Source organism: Sphaerodactylus townsendi, linkage group LG03, assembly GCF_021028975.2.
Source record: "Sphaerodactylus townsendi isolate TG3544 linkage group LG03, MPM_Stown_v2.3, whole genome shotgun sequence".
In the NCBI taxonomy this organism is placed as follows: Eukaryota; Metazoa; Chordata; class Lepidosauria; order Squamata; family Sphaerodactylidae; genus Sphaerodactylus; species Sphaerodactylus townsendi.
Window position 1 is genome coordinate 27,748,025 of NC_059427.1, and position 20,241 is coordinate 27,768,265.

Below are 20,241 nucleotides of genomic sequence, written 5' to 3' on the forward strand. Positions count from 1 at the left end.
CACTTCCAATGTATCCGATTCCTTCCTGCCATCTTTATCCATTGTAATGCATAATAGAACATGCGCACAAAAATCCTAATTACCTGTGTGTATCTGTATTCTATCCAATGTGGTGAGGGCTGCCTAGGAAAAGATCTTGACAAATCTGTACACAGTTCATTGACCCTTTCAGGCTTTTTGATTCAAAACATGGATGACTAAAGGGGGCATAATAAAAACCTTTCCCCCTTCATAATACTTGAGAAGGGGTCACACTATTAAATCAATCAACTGTGGGATGAAGCCAGTCAAAAGGAATTATTATTTCATGCAGCTCATTGTTAATGTACAGAATTCCCTACCACAAAATGCAGTGGTGGTCTCTGGCTTGGACTGCTTTTAAAAATTCATGACGGATAAATCTATTAGAGGTTAGAAACCATGACAGCTAAATGGAGCCACCACGGTCAGAGGCAATATACCTTTGAATACCATACACTGTGTACATATAATAAGGGAAGATCTGCTGCCCACGCACTGCTTGCAGACTTCCAAGAAGCATGGGTTGGTAGGATGTTAGATTTGAGTGGATTCTCTGTCTGATCCAGCAGGACTCTACTAATGTTCTTATACTTTTTTTTTTTGGTGGTGGTGGTGGGGGGGGGGGGTGTTATTGGGGAATATATTTGTTTGGCCAGTGCTCAGAAAACCATGTTGTCAAAGGTATGGTCACTCTCTGTGTGTATGGGTGTGTATTTAAAATACTGGGTTTAAGTCTCCGCCCATTCCAACAAAGCCCATTTACACAAAACTATATTGCAATAGAATTTTCTTACATTGTATAGACCAAAATGTTCCAAAATGTGTTTGACATCCCAGATAGTAATGCTAAACTTATCAGGTATTGGTTGTGTGGCAGTGGTTTGATAGATCTTGTTCCTAATGTTTCGCCCGCATCTGTGGCTGGCATCTTCAGAGATGTATAAGGTGTCTCTGTGATACACCTCTGGAGATTCCAGCCACAGATACAGGAGAAACATTAGGAACAAGATCTACCAGACCATGGCCAGACAGCCTGGAAAGCCCACAATAACCAGTTGAGTCCGGCCGTGAAAGCCTTCAACAATACATTGTCAGGTATTGTTTTCTATTATACTATGCTATGAATGTGAAATGTTAAGATACTTTATTTGTGAAATGTTAGGTTTAGGTTTATACAAAAGAGCAGTAATATATAGTTTACTGCCATTACTTGGACTTTTTAATTGCTTCAGGTAAACAGAGGCCCTTTCCGCACGGGCCATTTACAGTGCCCTAGGGACAACAAAAACGCCGTCCCTAGGGAGCTGTTCTCATGGGGGGTGCAGCTGCATCGCAGCCGCACTGCCCTCACTCCCCCCCCCCATGAAGCCGGCGCGAAAGCTAAAGTTGTTTCGCAAACCTCGCTCCCAGAGCCTGCAGGTTTGAAACAGCGGCCTTTCAGCCACTGCCGCGGCAAACGCAGTGGCTGAGGAAGGCACCATCCTCTTTCCCTCGACATCGATTTATTTTTTCAGCGACCTTCCGGCATGTCGCCCAGACCTGGGGACACGCCCCCTGCCCTGTGACTCCAGAGCTGTTGCGCAGGGCAGGGGGGCATGTCCCCTGGCCTGGGCGATGTGCCGGAAGGTCGCAGGGAACGTATGTCGATCGGGCAACGGCGCAGCGCTGCACCGTCTTCCCTGCCCCTACCGGGACCGTTCGTGCAAACGGTCCCAGGAGGGGTGTGTCGGCGTTGTATACGCTGACGCACCCCCCAGTGTGGCCGTGCGGAAACTGCCAGACACTGAGTGATCCCAACTAAAGCCAAATTGCTTTAATTTTAAAGTTAGTACATGAGGAACGTATCTTGTTGAATCAAGAATCATCCAAACCTGGAGGCTATTAATTTGTAAGACATCGCCAAAGATCTGTGAATTTGGGAATATGAAGACAAAACAGTTAATATGTATTCTCCAGCCATATTCCACAACTCGGACAGGCAGCTATACACTTACCTGAATTCTCCAGATGTAACTAAGATGTAACGATGGCCTAAAAATGTATCATGCAGCCAGATTTTTTGGTTAGTAGACCACAAACTGAACATGAGTCAAAAGTGTTATGCAGCATCCAAGAAAGCAATGCAATTCTGGGCTGTATCAATAGAAGTATAGTGTCTAGAAGATCAAGGGATGTAATAGTATCTCTCTATTCTGCATTGGTTAGACCTCCCCTGAAATACTGTGTCCAGTTCTGGGCACCGCAGTTCAAGGAGGATGTTGACAAGCTGGAACTGGTCTAGAACTGGAACTGGTCTAGAGGAAGGCCAAAATGGTAAAAGATCTGGAATCCATTCCTTACAAGGAAAGACTCAAAGAGCTGGGTATGTATAGTCTGGAGAAGAGAAGGTTAAGAAGTGACATGATAACCATGTTTAAATATTTGAAGAGATGTCATGTTGAAGATGGAGAAAGCTTGTTTTCTGCTGTTCCAGAGACTAGCATAGGCCCCCAGATGTGATTCCATCTGCTTGGGACTCTTCCAGAGACTAGGACAAGGAGTAATGGATTCAAGATACAGAAAAAGAGATTCCACCTAAACATTAGGAAGGACTTCCTGAAAGTAAGGGCTGTTCAACAGTAGAAATGCAGTGGCTTGAAGTCTGGTGGAGTTTACTTTTTTGAAGGATATTAAACAGGCTGGTTGGCCATCTGTTAGAAGTGCGTTGATTGTGTATTCCTGCATGGCAGGGGGTTGAACTTGATGGCCCTTGTGGTCTCTTTCAACTCTTATGATTTCATGTGGTACTATAGAAATAAAAGTAGCGTGCTTTCACAGATGAAAATAGTCCCAAATATCTATGAACATTAAAGAATCATTTGAAAGCACAGCCTTTATCAAAATCAAAACTGTGTACTATTAAACCTTGTAGTTTGGTAAGGAGCATTCATATTGCTTCAAACTACCATCAGCAAAACTTGCCTTTTTCAAATGAAGACGTTTCTTTCCATTGAAAAAATGGCCAACAGGGCAGGAACTGGCTTTTGAAACTGAAGAGAAATCTCACTGTTATTTCAAAGATTTTTATGAGTAAATAGATGTATTTTTTAAATAAATAAATGAAAGGTCTGTTAATATACCTGTTTCTGTTGGAAACAAAAATGTCGTTTTTGTCTTTTGTGTTTTTTTAAAATGAGAAATCTTTGTAGCTTTGATGACACCATTTGAGAGTCACAGCTGTTCATTGGGCAGATCTACATCCCATTAAGAAGTAATGGTGGCTTTCAGTTGTGAGAGATAGACCTGCCCTCCGAACGGCTGCAATTCTCAAAATGGTGTTATTGAAGCTGCAGAGATTTCTCATTTAAAACAAATAAAAAGACAAAAACAAAACATGCACAGAATTGCCAGGAAAAACACACTTTGTTCATCTGCTTTTCACATTGAAATGGCCGTCGGATGAGCGGCAAGCAAAGGAACCTCCCGGGAACATTCTTCAAATGGTGGCAGCATCATGGAGGATCCTGAAGCTGACACAAAATGGCAGACACAATAAAAAGGAAACTAAGAGTGCTAAGATGGGGGGGGGGGGCAGGAAAAATGAAACTTAATACTCAATCTCCTAAAACTCAATCTCCTACAAAGTGGTAAAGATGGTTTTTTTTTTCATTCAAACCAGGCTTGTGGAGGTGGGACATGGCAGGCAGTAGGACCTCTGTGACACAAATGAGGTCCAGGAAGAAGTGGCAGATAAATTTACCATTCTGCGTAGATCTTTTGGTGAAAAAGGGTAGAGAAATAGCCTTGCAAATCACCTAGAGCAGGGGTCTGCAACCTGTGGCTCCAGAGCCGCATGCGGCTCTTTCAGCCTTATACTGCGGCTCCACGTGGCCTGGAGGTCAGAGGGTAGCATGGGTGTGTCCTGCCAGAGCAGCTGCCATCCTCCTTCTGCTATCCCCACAGCCGCCATCCCCCTCTGCCCCACGGCGACTGCCTGCTCCATTGGGCAGAGGGGGTTTCCCTGCCCAGCGCCTCCGCCTCCCAGCGCTGGAAGGAAAGGTGAGTGGAGGGGCTGAACCGGAGGTGGCTCTGTAGATCTTTGGGGCTGTGGAAAACGGGTCCAAATGGCTCTTTGGGTGGTAAAGGTTGCTGACCCCTGACCTAGAGACTTCAAAGTTGGATTAATTATGCCCCGTATTTGGTTCTTTGTATGTAACAAATACATAGCATCGGCAGAGTGGGAAATCACGCTACACATTTGGTGGGTCTTTTATATACGCTCTGTTCAGAAGAACCAGTTACAGACATGTCAAATTGCAGAACCCGTGGAAGTAATGCTGCTTCCCCAATCCACCCTTCCTTCCACATGGAGGCCACTGATTATTTGGCTACCTTGTGGGGGGAAAGGTTCTCACAGTTCTTCCTTTGTATATGTTACAACAGCTTGGTTTCTGTCTTGCAACCTATCCCAAGCACCTTGCTTAGTGTTGCCAGGTCCTGAGGATCCCAAACCCAGACCTTCATGGACTGGGGCCTGATGATGTCACATGGAATAGCCATGGTAGTGTACTTCCACTCTAGGGTTGCCAGGTGGGGGAGGCAACCAGTGGGGGTGGGGCTAGGCCTTCACTCTAGGCTTAGGCCTTGACGTCGTCAGTGTGTTGACATCACTTCCAGAAATGAGGTCATGTCACTAATGACATTGGAGATAGCCTGATGTTTGAGAAAGAACTCTATGATAAAAGCTATTTTTCTATTAGAGTTTTGTTCACGTACCAGAGCATCTCCTGCGTCATTGGTGATTTGATGACATTACTTCCAGAAGTGATGTCAATGCACTGACGACATTGAGGCCTAGGCCTCAATTTCAACCTGGTAAGCCTCCACACACACACACCCCACTGGCCTCTTAATGGTATTTGGGGAAAAGGGCCCCAAAGTGGGGGATTCCCTACTCCCAGTGAATAGAACCCTATTCTACACACTATTATGAATATCTGTGGTTATGGTTTTGAACAGTCACACACAAAAGTAACTGCAGATCTTTATCAGTTGTCCAATCAATACCTAATACTTCAGCATAAGAGCCATTGTGCCAGAGGAATTCATGCCCAAGTAGTGGTGGAACAAAACATTAGGTTCCAACTCATGGAAGTCAACATATAATTAAATGTAAAAAATTTAAAGCTGGGTTATCTCCAGTATGCAGTAGTTACCAGCAAGGATATGTAGAACTCTTCAAAGAAGCTATCAGGTGTATGGGCTAAGTGATTTCAACCTGCCACCCAGTGACTAGCCCCCAAAGCCTAACTCATGTCCAAAGTCTGAGACTGGGTAAAGCTAGTTCTTTCTTCCTTCCACATGGAGGCCTGTTTGTCGCGCATGTGGAAACCTAGAAACATGAGTGTCTGCCATAGGTACATAGATTCAGATGCAGCTTATAGTAGAGAATGTGTTTTAATTGTCAGGAACTGTAATGCTTATAAGTGAAAGAACTTTTGGCTTACGGGCCTGTACCAAAGACCACTAAGAAGAAAGAGTAATTCCCATGTCTGCTGATTTTCGAACCAGAGTCCATCAACCAAACAACACTGATCAACTTGCTGTGTTTTCACGGCAAGACTAGCATAGTTTCTCTTTTGGAAAATGTCAGTAATGATTATGAAGTCTCTCTGTTCAGACTGCTGAAAAAAGTAGCTTCCCAGGTGAACAGGGGAATAATACTGAACTGCAGGTGCTGCTGGCACTCCAAGGATTTGTAAATGTAGGAACAGTTGATGCACAGGTGTTGGTTATACAGCACAGAAGGCCATCCGCATGTTGCTGCCTGTATGCATGCCCCTAAATGGCAGTGCATTTCTGTTAATAAATTAGGATGGCTCCTGCAGGAAAGCAGATGGAGCTAAACAGTTCCTTGATGGCTTTCATATTTGTGAAAGCAATATATCACCATAGCACAATGATATGGCTTCCCAGCAACTATTGTAGCTGGTTGCTGCTTTGCCCAAATATCCCATCTTTATTTTCTGAGTGTGGCTCTTTTTCCTGTACACCCCAGCAATGGAAACAAAGCGTATTCTGCTTCTGGAGGATTAAATATTTTCCGTCATTGTAATAGTTGTGGTACTTCAGATGCGCTGTATTTCTTGAAAGGTTTGAAATATCCAATTGCTTTCTGAAAGTCCCGAACTTTATTTTGACAGTTTAAAAAAATCATTTGTGCAGACTGCCTCACGACCAAGCCAGGCGGAAGACTCTTTTAGGGCCTAGGCTAATTCCGCACATGCAGAATAATGCACTTTCAAACTGCTTTCAGTGCTCTTTGAAGCTGTGCAGAATGGCAAAATCCACTTGCAAACAGTTGTGAAAGTGGTTTGAAAACACATTATTTTGCGTGTGAGGAAGGGGCCCTAGATACAGTCTTTTGTAGAGGCCCTGCTCTGGGGGTTCCCGCCTTCTCAGGGGAAAATGGGTGGAGGTTGAAGGTAGGCAGGACAATCAAAGCCATGTTCAACTCGGGGGAGGCCCTCACCAACTAATCACCACTAGGTAGTGAGCCAATCAATCAAAAGGGTATGGTGGAAGCCGACAGGTAAACTGCCGGATGGGGTTGTGCGGAAAGAGAGCACAATTGAGTTAGGAAATCAGGACATGTCTCAAAATTCCTCCCACTTGGAGGGAATTAGAAAGGATCTTCTTTAGAGAAGGGAAAGTCATAAACCCATTCTAATAAGCGTCAAGCGCTTAGGGAGGTGCTTTGGCTGAAAGCCAGGTTTGAACACAACAGTTGCTGAATTGTTTTCCCAACTTGTGTTGTGCAGTTCTCAGGACGGCGTTGGTGAACCGCTAAGCTTCTTACCCTCTGAGTGAATCAAAATAAAAGTTCAAGAATGAGCCATGTCTCAACCCGCGTTTAATTCACAAAGCGCAATAAGCCAAGTTCAAAGATCCCTCAGATGCACTGACTGGAATCCGCTCTCTTATTGAGCTACCCTTTTTCTACAAACTCAGCACCTTAGTAAAATAAAAGGCAGCACAGAAATTATCCCAGTATTTCAGCCCTTATCCACACTTGTCCTCAGAGAAGGAATGTACAACAGGGTCTTTTCTGTTATTGCATCTTGACTGTGGAATTGAATAGCTCTCGGTGCCAGCATTGTTTGGACTCCCACTATTTCCCCCCATTTTTTTAAACAGGCATTTGTTGATTTCTTTTATCTTTTTTTCTCTTGACCTTGTTGGTTGTTTCTTGCATCTAGTTTTATTTTTTATATGTTAATACTCTGTTTTTGATTTTTTATTAAAGGGTTAATTTTTTCCTCCTGTCTTCTAAGGAGCAGGGCGGCATGCATTTTGCATGTCATCTCTTCAAATTTTCCTCCCAGTAACCCTGTAAAAGGGCTTAAGTAGCAAGACACTGGCTGGCCCCGGCCATATAACTGAGCTTCTTGGCTGAGAAAAAAAATTGAACCTGGATCTCCTAAATAAGTGGTGGCGAACCTATGGCACTCCAGATGTTCATGGACTACAATTCCCATCAGCCTCAGTTGGCCATGCTGGCAGGGGCTGATGGGAATTGTAGTCCATGAACATCTGGAGTGCCAGAGGTTCGCCACCATGGTATATCCTAATCCAACCAGTATAACTCATGGACTTTCCCAGCAATCTGGGTTATGACATGGGTGACGCTGGGTTTGCCTTTTATTTTATTGTATTCTATTCTATATTTATGTAGGAGGCTAGCTGTTTTTTTATTGTTAAAATGATTGATACTTATTTTAACTATTAATGTTTTCTAAACATTTTATGTTGTTGTTAGCCACCCTGAGTCCAGTTTATGCCAGGAAAGGACGGAATAGAAATCAAATAAAGCAAACAAACAAAATGCTTTGAGAGCTTTTTAGCGCAAGTGCTGGGCTAGTTGTACACTCTTAGCTTGTGTCACAGGGTTGTTGTGAGGATAACATGTAGAAGGAGAGAATGTAATAAGTGTCAAGATCCTGCCTGGCTCTTGCCATCAAACCGGGGGAGGCCGTTGCACCAGAAACTCTCAGCTTAAACAATTAACAGTGTTTTGCTTTGCTTGTGATAGTAGTAGCATTTTCTTCCTCTACAGCAGTGATGGCGAACCTATGGCACGGGTGCCAGAGTTCGTCATGTGTGGGGCAGAAAATCACCCCCCCACACACACATCTAGGCTGGCCTGGGCCACTGAGCACGACATGTGCGCACCGTGGTGAGCAGGGAGGACTCTGCTGGCAGGCCTGGTGCCTGTGCTCGGGGTGGCTTCTGCCCGAGGGGTGTGTGTGCAGAGGAGGCAGAGATACTAGAGAGGCACAGAGCGGTGCACTCAGGACTTGCTGGAAGCTAGAGCAGGCTGGCCCCTGCTCGAGCGGGTCGGGCGGAGGAAGAGGGAGCCAACTGTTTTTTTCTAAACGAAAACCTCAGCATTCAGGTTAAATTGCCGTGTTGGCACTTTGCGATAAATAACTGGGGTTTGGGTTGCAATTTGGGCACTCGGTCTCAAAAAGGTTCACCATCACTGCTCTACAGCACCTGAGGCCTTATCAAAACTCCGACCTTGGAGAAGCTGCACAGCTTGGAAACGGTTTAGCTTTTTGAGAATGCTGGGGAAAGGGTGGCCATCTAGAAGCAATCAGTTAGACTTTTAGTTCTGGCAGGGCCACAGTGTATCCTGTTCACAACCCTCTGATCAATAAACCAGCTTTGTTTCAACTTGAGGGGTTGACGGGCACTACGATAAACTACTTTGGGGTCCCCATCGGGGAGAAAAGTGGGTATAAATAGAGTGAATATACACAAATAAGTACATTCTTAAGAACAGGGGATACTCATACTTGGACATGGGTGGCTGCGCACATCCCTCATCACAAATGTACAAGCTGGAGGATATTGAAACTTGCTTTTATTATGTGTGCCAGTGATGCGCAACCAAAGCAAAAATCATGGGAATTGTTGGATCTGTCTCAGAAATCTACAAAAGGGTTTGTGAAGTTCTGTAATGTTCGTCTTTGCTTCCTGTCATAAATAGATACTAGAGCTTTGCTAACTGTTCTGTGTCTTTATTTGTATGAATAACTGTGTAACATTTTCCTGTATAAACAACTTTAGCTACTAGAAGGTAGCTAAAGCCACAGGAGGTGGTGATGGCCACTAACCTGGATAGCTTTAAAAGGGGCTTGGACAGATTTATGGAGGAGAAGTCGATTTATGGCTACCAATCTTGATCCTCTTTGATCTGAGATTTCAAATGCCTTACCAGACCAGGTGATCGGGAGCAACAGCCGCAGAAGGCCATTGCATTCACATCCTGCATGTGAGCTCCCAAAGGCACCTGGTGGGCCACTGCGAGTAGCAGAGAGCTGGACTAGATGGACTCTGGTCTGATCCAGCAGGCTTGTTCTTATGTTCTTAAGGTAGGGAAGGGAGGAAGTCTCAGACTCTGGTCTGATCCAGCTGGCTTGTTCTTACGTTCTTAAGGTAGGGAAGGGAGGAAGTCTCAGACGCTTCCTAGTTCTTCCCAGAGTAAGCTTCATGAGCAGAGATGTAAACTTGGGTCTTCCTAGTTTTGTCTTTCTCAATATCACTTTGTCCTTCAATTTCCCACAGATGCAGATTTATTTCTACAACCCCGATGACTTTGACAGCTTTGGGACAGCTATCCAAGAAAAAAGAATCATAGGAGCCATGGCCGTGTTCTTTCAAGTAAGTTAGGCATTAGCCTGAACTCTTTTAGCAAAGAGGGAGCAAAGTCTTGTTGTTGATGATGATTTTATTTGTACTATTATTGTTGTAATTATTCATGGAATTGTTTCTGGCTTAATGGATGCATCTGTTTTCTCATTTGCACCTGTCTGAATGAAGGATATTTCACCTTGTCTGCTTGTGTGATTTAAAATGTAAATAAGTGTGTTTAGAAACATAACGAAAACCTTTGCATGAATTATTCTGATTTTTATGGCTCCTTGACTGGTGCACAGATTGGAGAACACATTTATCATGGAACTTACCTTGCTGCTGAAGTAGGTTGCTCAAGTTCTTGGAATATTAACGGTTTAGTTAGGCTGGAGGAGAACTTTAAATTCACCTGCATATTGCCAGCATATACATCAATATCGCCAGTCAGTCCTGCTGTCCTTCCTTCCTTTTTCTTCCTTTTCTGAAGTAGCATCTTATTATAAATTGTTGTGGAAACTACATTTCTCAAGGGAATCAAGTTTTTCAACTCAGTGGATTTATGGAGGCCCCTTTTTGTGTCGGCTGCTTTTTTTTGCGGATATGTGAATGTTCCGTCGGCTCATTTGCAGGTTCGGCACACCTGAGGACTCGCCGTGCTTTGCAGGGGCCGCTGCTTATGATGGCTGACAGGTCAAGTCAAATTGAAGTGGTGTTCAGCTCCTTTGTCTCATTATATTGGAGAAATGGTTTTCCTTTTCTGAGTAAAAGGATAAATTGAGGTGAAAATGATGGTCCAGCCTTATCCCGGTACCCTGTCACAAGTAGATACGCACAAGCTGTGCCTTTCAGAATGTGGTTTCAAGTGTTTGGGGAAATTGCCAGTCTTTTAGCGTTTTTTTGTTACATGCCTGTGTGGATGTGTGTATATTCTGTACTGTTTTAAAATTGACATTACTGTTGGTGGGGTGGGGGTGGGGACACATTTACCTAAGCATAGCAATAAAATCTTACTATGTTGTCAGGGAAGTCCAAAGCATTCACTGAAGTCAGTAGGCTTAGAAAGGTAAAATTCTACCTAGCGTTTCATTGTGAAGCAACTCCATGCCAGTGAGAACAAGGCACTGTATGGCAACACACAAAGCTAGTTCTTGGGCTTTGGCAAGAGCTTTCAATGTATATATTTTTTTCAGATCAAGCTTTGGGGGAGCACCTGGTGGGCCACTGCGAGTAGCAGAGTGCTGGACTAGATGGACTCTGGTCTGATCCAGCAGGCTAGTTCTTATGTTCTTATGAGAAGGAAATAGACATCAGGAAACACATCAGTATGTCCCCTAGAGACCATTAGCACCACATTGCAGATTTCCCCTCTACAATATGCAGCAGGAACTCACTCACTCCCAATATGCCTTGAGTCTTTTGGAGAAAGGTGGTAAAAACTGAAGTGTTTCTGTATAGGAAAAAGGACAATGCCTCTAGAGTCTAGAGACCGAGTGCCGGGGTGGAGCAAGGGGAAACTGCACCCAGGGCACGCTTGCGACCTGAGCCCCTACCATGCCCCTGTCTGCCCCACCCTACCCTGGAATGCCCCCAGAACGCCCTGAAACACCGCCATCATGTCCCCGGAATGTCCTTGCCACACCCCTGCAGGGGTGCGCACCTAGTGGATCGCGCACCCCTCACCCCCTTGGCGCTATGCCACTGCCGAGTGCCCAAACTGGGGCGACAGCACGCGTGCCCACAAAGAGGGCTCTGAGTGCCACCTCTGGCATGCGTGCCATAGGTTCGCTACCACTGGTCTAGGTCATTGTGTCTATGTGAGTGTTTTGGTACATTGATGGACTGTAGGAAGTCATAGCCTGCACTTGTTCATGTTCATCCTAGTTCTGATCTGTACCTTCTGGGCTGTTTATTGCTGTGTATGGAGTTGTTTATTGTGCGTGTCCTGACCTGAATAACCCAAGCTGGCCTCATCTTGTCAGGTCTTGGAGCAGAATTAGCCTTAATTAATACATTTACTGGGAATTATCAAGGAAGTGCAGAGGAAGGTAATGGCAAACCACATCTGAAAGTCTGTTGCCTTGAAATCCCTGGGGGGGCACCATATGTCGGCTGCAACTTGATGGAATTTAACACACACACACACACACACACACACACACACACACACACACACACACACGAGACAGACAAACACAAAAAATATTGTAGGCCTTCAGAAGCAGTTCAGGGGCAGATATGTCCTTTTTCCAGGGAATGTAGAACACGGTCTTCATGAGATTGCAAAAGTATTTCTGTTAAGTAGATTTGAAACAAGGAATGCTGGGTTACACTTGGACTGCTTTTTTCCCCCTTTTGTCAGGAGAGTAGACCTGACTTTCCAGCACAAAAATGTGGCTTTAATGCTGGGTTTTTTCAATTCATTTGGACCAGATGCTGTTAAAAATAAACCACTTGACATTAAACTGAGCGTTTTAACAGCCAGGAAGATAATTGGACAAATTAATTAGGTCATGGATAGTGAAGGAGAGGTGAAAAGAAAGAGGCCTCCACAGCTCATGCGTGTGTGGGCATTTATAATGCTGTCAAAGAATAAATTTTATTTAAAGCGAGAGGCAAAGGTTTTTATCAAGTGACCATGAGAATTCACATCATGAATTACCTGAGGGCACTACATGTTGTTATTGTTTGCAACACCAGCTCCTGTGATATGAGCCATATGTTTTATTTCCAGAAGTTTTCCTTTATTTATTTTAAATAAGGATTGTGTCTTCAAAAATATACAGTGGAATAGAGTTTTTATGTCCATGCATCAAGCTTGATTATTTAGTTACACATGAATCCATTGGTCTTAGAAGTCATCATAAATGTCCTGTCACAACCATCTTAGTCTGTATCAAGTGACCATACCAAGAAGATCCCCTCTTCCTAACTGTCTTTCTAATTCTAACTTCCCATAATGTCAGGTTTTCTTATGAAATCTGAGCCTTTTAGTGTGTTTTAGTGCTAAATTTCTAGCACCTCACCACTATTATTTATGCGTATTTGTGTTAACAACCATATGAGAACAGGCGGAAGAGTCCCAAGCTGATGGGATCCATTTATGAATATGTAAATGTACAAATATTGTTAAACTCATATTTATTTAAAATTGTCTTCTGGTTTGCAAATGAAGAAGAATGAGGTAATATAATCCTGAGGTGAAAGAATGGACTGTACTTTCAGATTGCAGGTTGGAAAATACATTTTTAAAAGACTGCTATCTCTCTCAAAAAAATCAGTGGATTTAACTAGTATAACAGGTGGAATCATTGCTGTATCAACATTCTATCACATCATTCTACCACATTATGACAGCGTGGTACAGTGATTAAGAATGTTGGGCTGTAATCTGGAGAACTGGGTTTGATACCCCACCCTATATTTTGCCAAGCTAAAACAGTTTTGGAAAATGCAAAAAAAAAAAAAAGACTTGCAGGAAAATTAAAGGGACCAACATTGAGAGTTTCAGATATCACCAAGCTTTCAAAGTCATGCTGAATAACACAGTGTTTTTTTCCCTGAGTTCCTGTAGGCTATTTCTCTGCTCCATTTGGTTTCCATTGTGGTTTTAATCTCTGCTGCATATTGCATGCTGCAGCATCTCACCGAGTGGGAGCCAGTGAACCGTGGCTTAGGAAGACCTCATGAAATAAAAGGTTTCTCCTTAAGCTATTATAGGTTGAATGATCCTCTTAACCTTGTTTTATGCAGCATTACAGAAATATTTTTCATGAATATCTTCCTGCCCAGGAAGTTCAGGGCTAAAAATGCTACTCTTTTAGCAGCAGTGGCGTAGGAGGTTAAGAGCTCGTGTATCTAATCTGGAGGAACCGGGTTTGATTCCCAGCTCTGCCGCCTGAGCTGTGGAGGCTTATCTGGGGAATTCAGATTAGCCTGTGCACTCCCACACACGCCAGCTGGGTGACCTTGGGCTAGTCACAGCTTCTCGGAGCTCTCTCAGCCCCACCTACCTCACAGGGTGTTTGTTGTGAGGGGGGAAGGGCAAGGAGATTGTAAGCCCCTTTGAGTCTCCTGCAGGAGAGAAAGGGGGGATATAAATCCAAACTCTTCTTCTTCTTCTATATGTGCGCTCTCTCTCTCTCTCTCTCTCTCTCTCTCTCTCTCTCTCTCTCTCTCTCTCTCTCTCATACACACACACTTTTTAAATTTAACTGATAAAGATTTTTTCTTCTAAACTAGGTACACGGTTGTACAGTGAACCTTGTTTCATAACCATTAAGGAATTTTTAAATTATACATAGTTTACTGTATAGGTGTGCCGTCTGTTTTGAGATGTTTTTGTTACTTAGTGCTGCAATTCTGATCCGAAGAAGATCACCTGAGACATGCCCCCCCTCTTCACTCTCACCATGTGATCAGCAGAGAAAGTTCCTTGACTTCACTTCCTCTCCCAAAGAAAGTGAACATTTGGGCAGACCAGATGCAGACCCCTGCATTGCAGTTCTTATGTTGATCTTCACTTCCCGGATTGGGGTCTAAAAAGAACAAACCCACTTCAGCTCCGAATCCCCTGCTCGAGGAGCCGTTGTGTTTAATGGAATTTGTGTTGCTTTGAGCTACTTCGGGAGGTCATATGTTTGGCTGAGAAGTGGATAAAAATGTCGTAAATAAATAATAGCCCGCAAACTTCCTGACTCCCAGTTACGGTTACCGGTCCCAGGTTGGAAAATTTCTGAAGATTTGGGCATGATTTGTGGGGAGGGCAAGGGATAACCTCAGCAGCAGAGGTGTCGCTGGGCCAAACTGCGCCCGGTGCGCAGAGTGTTTTTTCCGCCCCCTGCCCCCCCGCAGCACACACCCCAACCCCCTTCCCACACTTACCTACGCTCCTTTTCTTTTTGTAGTACTTTTTGAGGCTGAAAAAAGCGGCCTAGTTACAGTTCAGGGGAAAAACTGCCTGAGGAACTACAGTTCCCAGGAGACCTTGGGGCTCACAAGGTCTCCTGGGAAGTATAGTTCGTCAGGCAGCTTTCTCCTTGAACTGTAAATAGGCTGCGTTTTTCAGCCTCAAAAAGTACTACAAAAAAAGAACGTAAAGTGTATTCAAAATTGTGTGTGTGTGCTCTTGAGGCGTCATCCTGAGTCAGCGGGGGAAAGGGGGAGGGGCCAGGGGGCAATTTTGCGCCCCCCGAGGCGTGCACCCGATGCACGACGCACCCCCGTCCCCTTGGCCCTCCGCCACTGCTCAGCAGGGAATAATGCCATGAAGTTCACCCTCGAAACCTGCCACCTTCTTCAGGGGAACTGATCTCTGTCATCTGGAGAACAACTATAATTCCAGACTCCTCCAAGGGTTTGCCAGCCCCACTCACAGTCTCAGCCATGACTGTAACCCGACTTTCTTTAATGTCATCAATTTTTCCTCCTTTATATTTAGATTCTATGTTAAGTGAGTGTTAACGCTGTACTTTGTAATTATTGGTGACACATTTAATAATTAAGAACCCTCATTTTTGCCTGTTAAATAATTTAACTTCAGCCACATAAAAGTTTTCTTATTGAGTTCATTAGATTTCAAGGACAGTTGCCAAGAGCCAGTACGTTGGTCCAGAGAAGGAGTAAATTAAAGTAATGATGACTGTATTTTATATTTGGTACTAATAAAATCTGTAATATATTTGAATGTTCTGTTTTTCCATCAGTAGCCCTTCTTAAGACTGTTCTGCACCTTTTTTCTTTTATTCACTGCTCTTATGACTGCAGTCTTGAGCACTAACAATTCTATCAACAAAACAACAATAAAAAGAAGTAGGGGTGAACATTCAAAATAACCGAATGGCGGCCCGGCATTAAGCTCTCTTCCCAGAAGTTGGTATAATTGAGCATCCACTTTTATTGGGGTGGTCATGGTTGATGGGATATCTCATATGAGGTCTGAAGTGTGCCCTGTGTCCACTTCATTAATGACTATGCATACCTGAAGTCGTGTACTTGTGCGTGCATAGATGGCCTCTCCAAGGACACCTGTTGTGCACAAGCAATCTATTTTTCAGGATGTAATGTAAGAATTTAAGAAGAAATGCTGTTGGTGTTCTCCTTTCTCTCAATATACAGCCTTTACAGCTCTGGCCCCCGCCTGGTGGAACGCTCTCCCTCCAGCTGTGCTGGCCCTGCGGGATCTCAACAAGTTCCGCAGGGCCTGCAAGACTGAGCTGTTCCGCCAGGCCTTTGGGGAGGCTGGCCGCTGATGCCCCCCCCCCCCCCGTTAACATCTGTGGATCCTGCCGTCCCTCCCGTCTTTTAGGGGATTGGTTAGTAGGTCGCCTCTTATTGTATTATTCATTGTATTTGATATTAATACGCTGCTTTTAATGGGGTTTTAATGATTCAAAGCCTATAGAGCCATTTACTATGATTTATTTAATGATCTGAGATGTATTGATTTTATTTTGTGCTCTATTTGTATATTCATGTTTACCGCCCTGAGCCCTTCGGGGGAGGGCGGTATATAAATGTAATAAATAAATGTAATAAATAAATAAATAAATAAATAAATAAATAAATCTTTTTAGAAAGCTCTGGCGCTTTTCTCCCAAACTACTTTTGGAATTTGAGGTTCATGAAATTTGAGTGGCAGATTCTGAGATAGGAATTCAAGTGTGCTGTGAGCAGAACACACTTGTCTCTTTTGACTGAGGTCTGTAATTTTGAATTTTTCTTCCAATGTCAGTCCTGCTTAGAACAATTGCTGTTGCCCATCTGTTGGTACCGGTGACCTAATGACAATAGAATTACAAGGTTAATTAGAATTAAACATCGGTACAGGCACAAGCTGTATATGTCCTTCGGAGCTTAGCTGACAATGTGTCAGATTGTGGTTACACACCCTGAAGGGAATGATTAGATGAGAACGGCTCTATGGAGGTTCCCCATTGGTTTAATTTAATTTAATTATTAGATTTTTTTCAACCGCCCTCCCCCCAAGGGCTCAGGGCGGTGCACAACAATTAAAATATAATTCCATATAAATAAATAAAACCATTAAAATTATAACATTATAATACAGAACAGAACCATTAAACAGATGGCGGCTTTTCCTCCCCCCTCCCCCCTTACCCTTGCGCCCATAGGGCTGGATGGAAACAGGGAGTTGTTTACAGTCCAGCTGGCCAAATGCCTGGCGGAACAGGTCCATCTTGTAGGCCCTGCGGAAGCTCTGCAAATCCTGCAGGGCCCTGATCTCCCTAGGGAGCCTGTTCCACCAGGTAGAGGGCCAGGGCTGTAAAAACCCTGGCCCTCGTAGAGGCCAGCCGGATCTCTTTCGGGCCGGGGACCCTGAACAAGTATCCCTCCGAAGAGCGGAGGGACCTGACGGGGCAATAAGGGGAGATGCGGTCCCTCAGATATGCAGGTCCAAGGCCACTGATGGCCTTAAAGGTAAGAACCAACACCTTGAACATGACCCGGTTGTCTCTCGTGGACTCCAGACTCCATTTGTTTCGTTTTCGAAATACAAAAAGCTTGTCTGATTTACAGCCTTATGAACTAGGAGCTTCATCTAAATATTAAGATTTACATCTGGTGTACATACCAGCATTGAGGGTTCAGTTTAATCTTCATCTTCAACCTCAGTGAAGTGTACTGCAAAGGCTTCTTCCCTTGAGCTTGATAAATTATTGCTCAAATTTTAAAAGGCAGGATGAAATTTGACATTCTACCTCTACCTCTCCTTTCACAAATGATAGATTTATTAATAATCCCAAACACTATTCATTATAGGTCTTTTAAGTTTTTTCTCAACATACCCTCACAACATTGAGGCCCTTTCCGCACAAACCCCCTAAAATGTTACTTACGCATTTTCAACTCCCCCCCCCCCTTACAATGATGTATGCCTGTGCTTACCCCGTCAAACAGTTCCTGGCTACCATTATGTGATCTCCCCTTTCAAAAATTCTGTGTTCAGTCAGTGCTTTAATGCTTCATAGCCTCGTGCTGCATTCTCTACTCCTTGTATCTGTGATGCTTCAAAGATCCCCCCCTCCCCCGTGATACCCCAAAATTGAAAAAAGCGAACAGAGAAATACTGCAGATAAACAGGTGAGGGGTAACTGAGTGAGCTCAGAAATTGGCGCTAAGGAGAAAGTGCAGGGAAGTGTGGGAGTGTGGGAAGCGTAGTCGCTAGATTGCTCAGCAACTGAAGACGTTTTCAAAATGTTTTAGCCAGAGAATCATTTTAAAAGGGAATTGATTTGAAATGTTTTGAGGCTAGAAACAATGCAAAACTCCACAGATGAAATGTTTTATTTCCTGTTTCAAAACATTTTAAGAGGTTTGTGCGGAAAGGACCGGTATGATGAGGGTCAGTCTAAAGGCAGTCGAGTTCACCCAGGCCAGTTAGGTCTAATAGCTGCCTCAAGACCCTTGGGAGTTTGGTAGAAATGCAAAATATAAATAAAAATAAAAAAGTAACCAACAAAACTGCTAGGAAGAAGATCCTTTTTTTCAGAGAAACAAGCAGGAAGCAACTTCAGCATCTCTATTTGAATTCTATCATGCTAGGGACTCTAGGCCATCATGTCCGTTTCCCCCGGAGTGTAAACTATTAAAGAGCAAATACTTCTCTGAGCCTGGGAGTAGGTTTGTAGACTAGTGTCACTAAGGTTAAAACCTGGATCCTTCAGGTGCTTGGACTGAGAATTTTTTTGTTTCCAAACCAAGCCGGGAAGTTAAGGAGCTTAGGACCTTCTTTGGTATTTCATGATAGCCAAAATTGTTCAAGCTGTGATGGATAACCAGCTGGATTATAGAGACTATATAAATATCACCCAAACGCTGATCTTTGGACCACCACTAGCTCACGGGCTGTTTCCATCCAGCATGTGAGATGACAAAGGAAAAACCCTGCATGCCCAGGTCGCCTCTGTACCTGTGTTCCAAAGTAAACATGGATGCACCTGAATTGACATGGAGCCAGTACTTTGTATGCCTGTGATGCCTATCTGTAAAAAGGAAGTTGTATCCCCCCTTCTACAGATCTTAGAGTTACTAGGGTATATGTGTCATAGACAAAATGAGTTGAAGTAATAGAGAGGAAAGAAGGTGCAGAGGAGACAGATATGCTGGGACAGAGAGGTTGGTGAGACAGGGCACTAGGGAAGAGGGGAAGAAAGGTAAGGCTCAGGTCCCAACCAGACCCGGCCCCCCCCCCCCCCCCGGCAGACCTCACCTTTGGTCTGGCATATCCAACAAAAAGACATCTGTACCTCGGGCCAGAAAATTTGGATCCTCCATCTTGTATAAACTTTTGAGAAGATAGATGTCTGCTCTTGGCTGCAGTCATTTTAATTTTCTGAACTCTGATTCTGCTGCTGATCCTGCCAAATTCGGCCATCCTTTCCTCATGTGAATTTTTACCTGTGTGTTCTGCCTTTTGCTACGGCCTGTATTTCCAGATGCTTACTTGGCACTCTGACTGTGGCAATTGCCTGGATTCTGACAGGTGATTGATTATAGGATTGTATGAAAGAGAGGGTGTGGGGAAGTGTCGAAGGTAACCAGACTGGCTAGTTTGATAAAAATGATTGTCCTTGGAAACAAACGCCTCGGGTTGCTTTTTTCCCTGCCTGTGTTCTGCCAACAGGCATTTGCCGTCTCTGGATCATGATGGCTGCAACCTGCCGCGTTGAAACGTTTGCATCCATGGGTTGACTGTGTGGGGTTGGAAGATAATCTCTTTTATGTGCACCTTTCTTCCTTGGTGCCAAGACAAACATTCGTTCGTGCCTGATGAAACAGTTTTGTGGTGAATTTCGGTAAGGCACAGGAGGGCAAAAAGGAAGACGGTGGCTCCCGAGTTTCCAACAAAGCAGCGCTTTCACTGCAAATTGCATTGTGGAATGAGAATTTACAAGGCCCGTTAATGCCTTTCATAAAAGCATGCCTAATATCACAGGCCATGCATGTGCCGAACGGGGTGATAATTTTATAAACTCTAATCTGCTTTTGCCCTTTTTGAAAAAAGCAAATCACCCCTAATTCAAATAGCGTATGTATGTTTCCATAATTGGAGATTATGTGGAAATGTGATCCCTGTCAGGTATTAGAAAATTCTCTGGGGAGAGAATTTAGGAATGAGCCATCCATAATTTGTGTCGCCTCGTTTTCGTTCAGTCAGGAGAAAATGCACTAATCTTCTCATGCGCCCCTCTGTACGAAGTAATTCCTTCACTTTTCATCACCAGCTTTCTTGTCATATAAGTTGTTTCCCCCCCCTCCAAACTTTATAAGTGATACCCATTTCAATCAACATCTTAGACTAATAATCACCCATTTTTCTCCCCTGCTGTGGGGGATGTCTGGGGAGCTATTTTTTAATCTGATAGCCCTCCTGTTTTGTTTTGTTTTGTTTTACTAGTCTGTGGCTTTCAAATACAGGAACCAGCTGCATCAGAGATTAGCAAGTGGCTCAAAATGTGGTCTTCACAGTGAGGCCAGAGCAGGAATAGGATATAAATTATCCCATTGAAGTAAAATAATGTG

The 20,241-nt window shown here is 43.9% G+C and overlaps 1 protein-coding gene across 1 annotated transcript in view; it reads left to right on the top strand.

Moving 5' to 3' along the window:
- The window catches only part of PTPRG (protein tyrosine phosphatase receptor type G), a 703,641-nt gene that overhangs the window by 452,185 nt on the left and 231,215 nt on the right, over window positions 1-20,241 (top strand). The window contains exon 5 of the mRNA XM_048487318.1: window positions 9,631-9,726. Coding sequence (XP_048343275.1) covers window positions 9,631-9,726 — 96 coding nt within the window. The remainder of the gene's footprint in view (window positions 1-9,630; window positions 9,727-20,241) is intronic.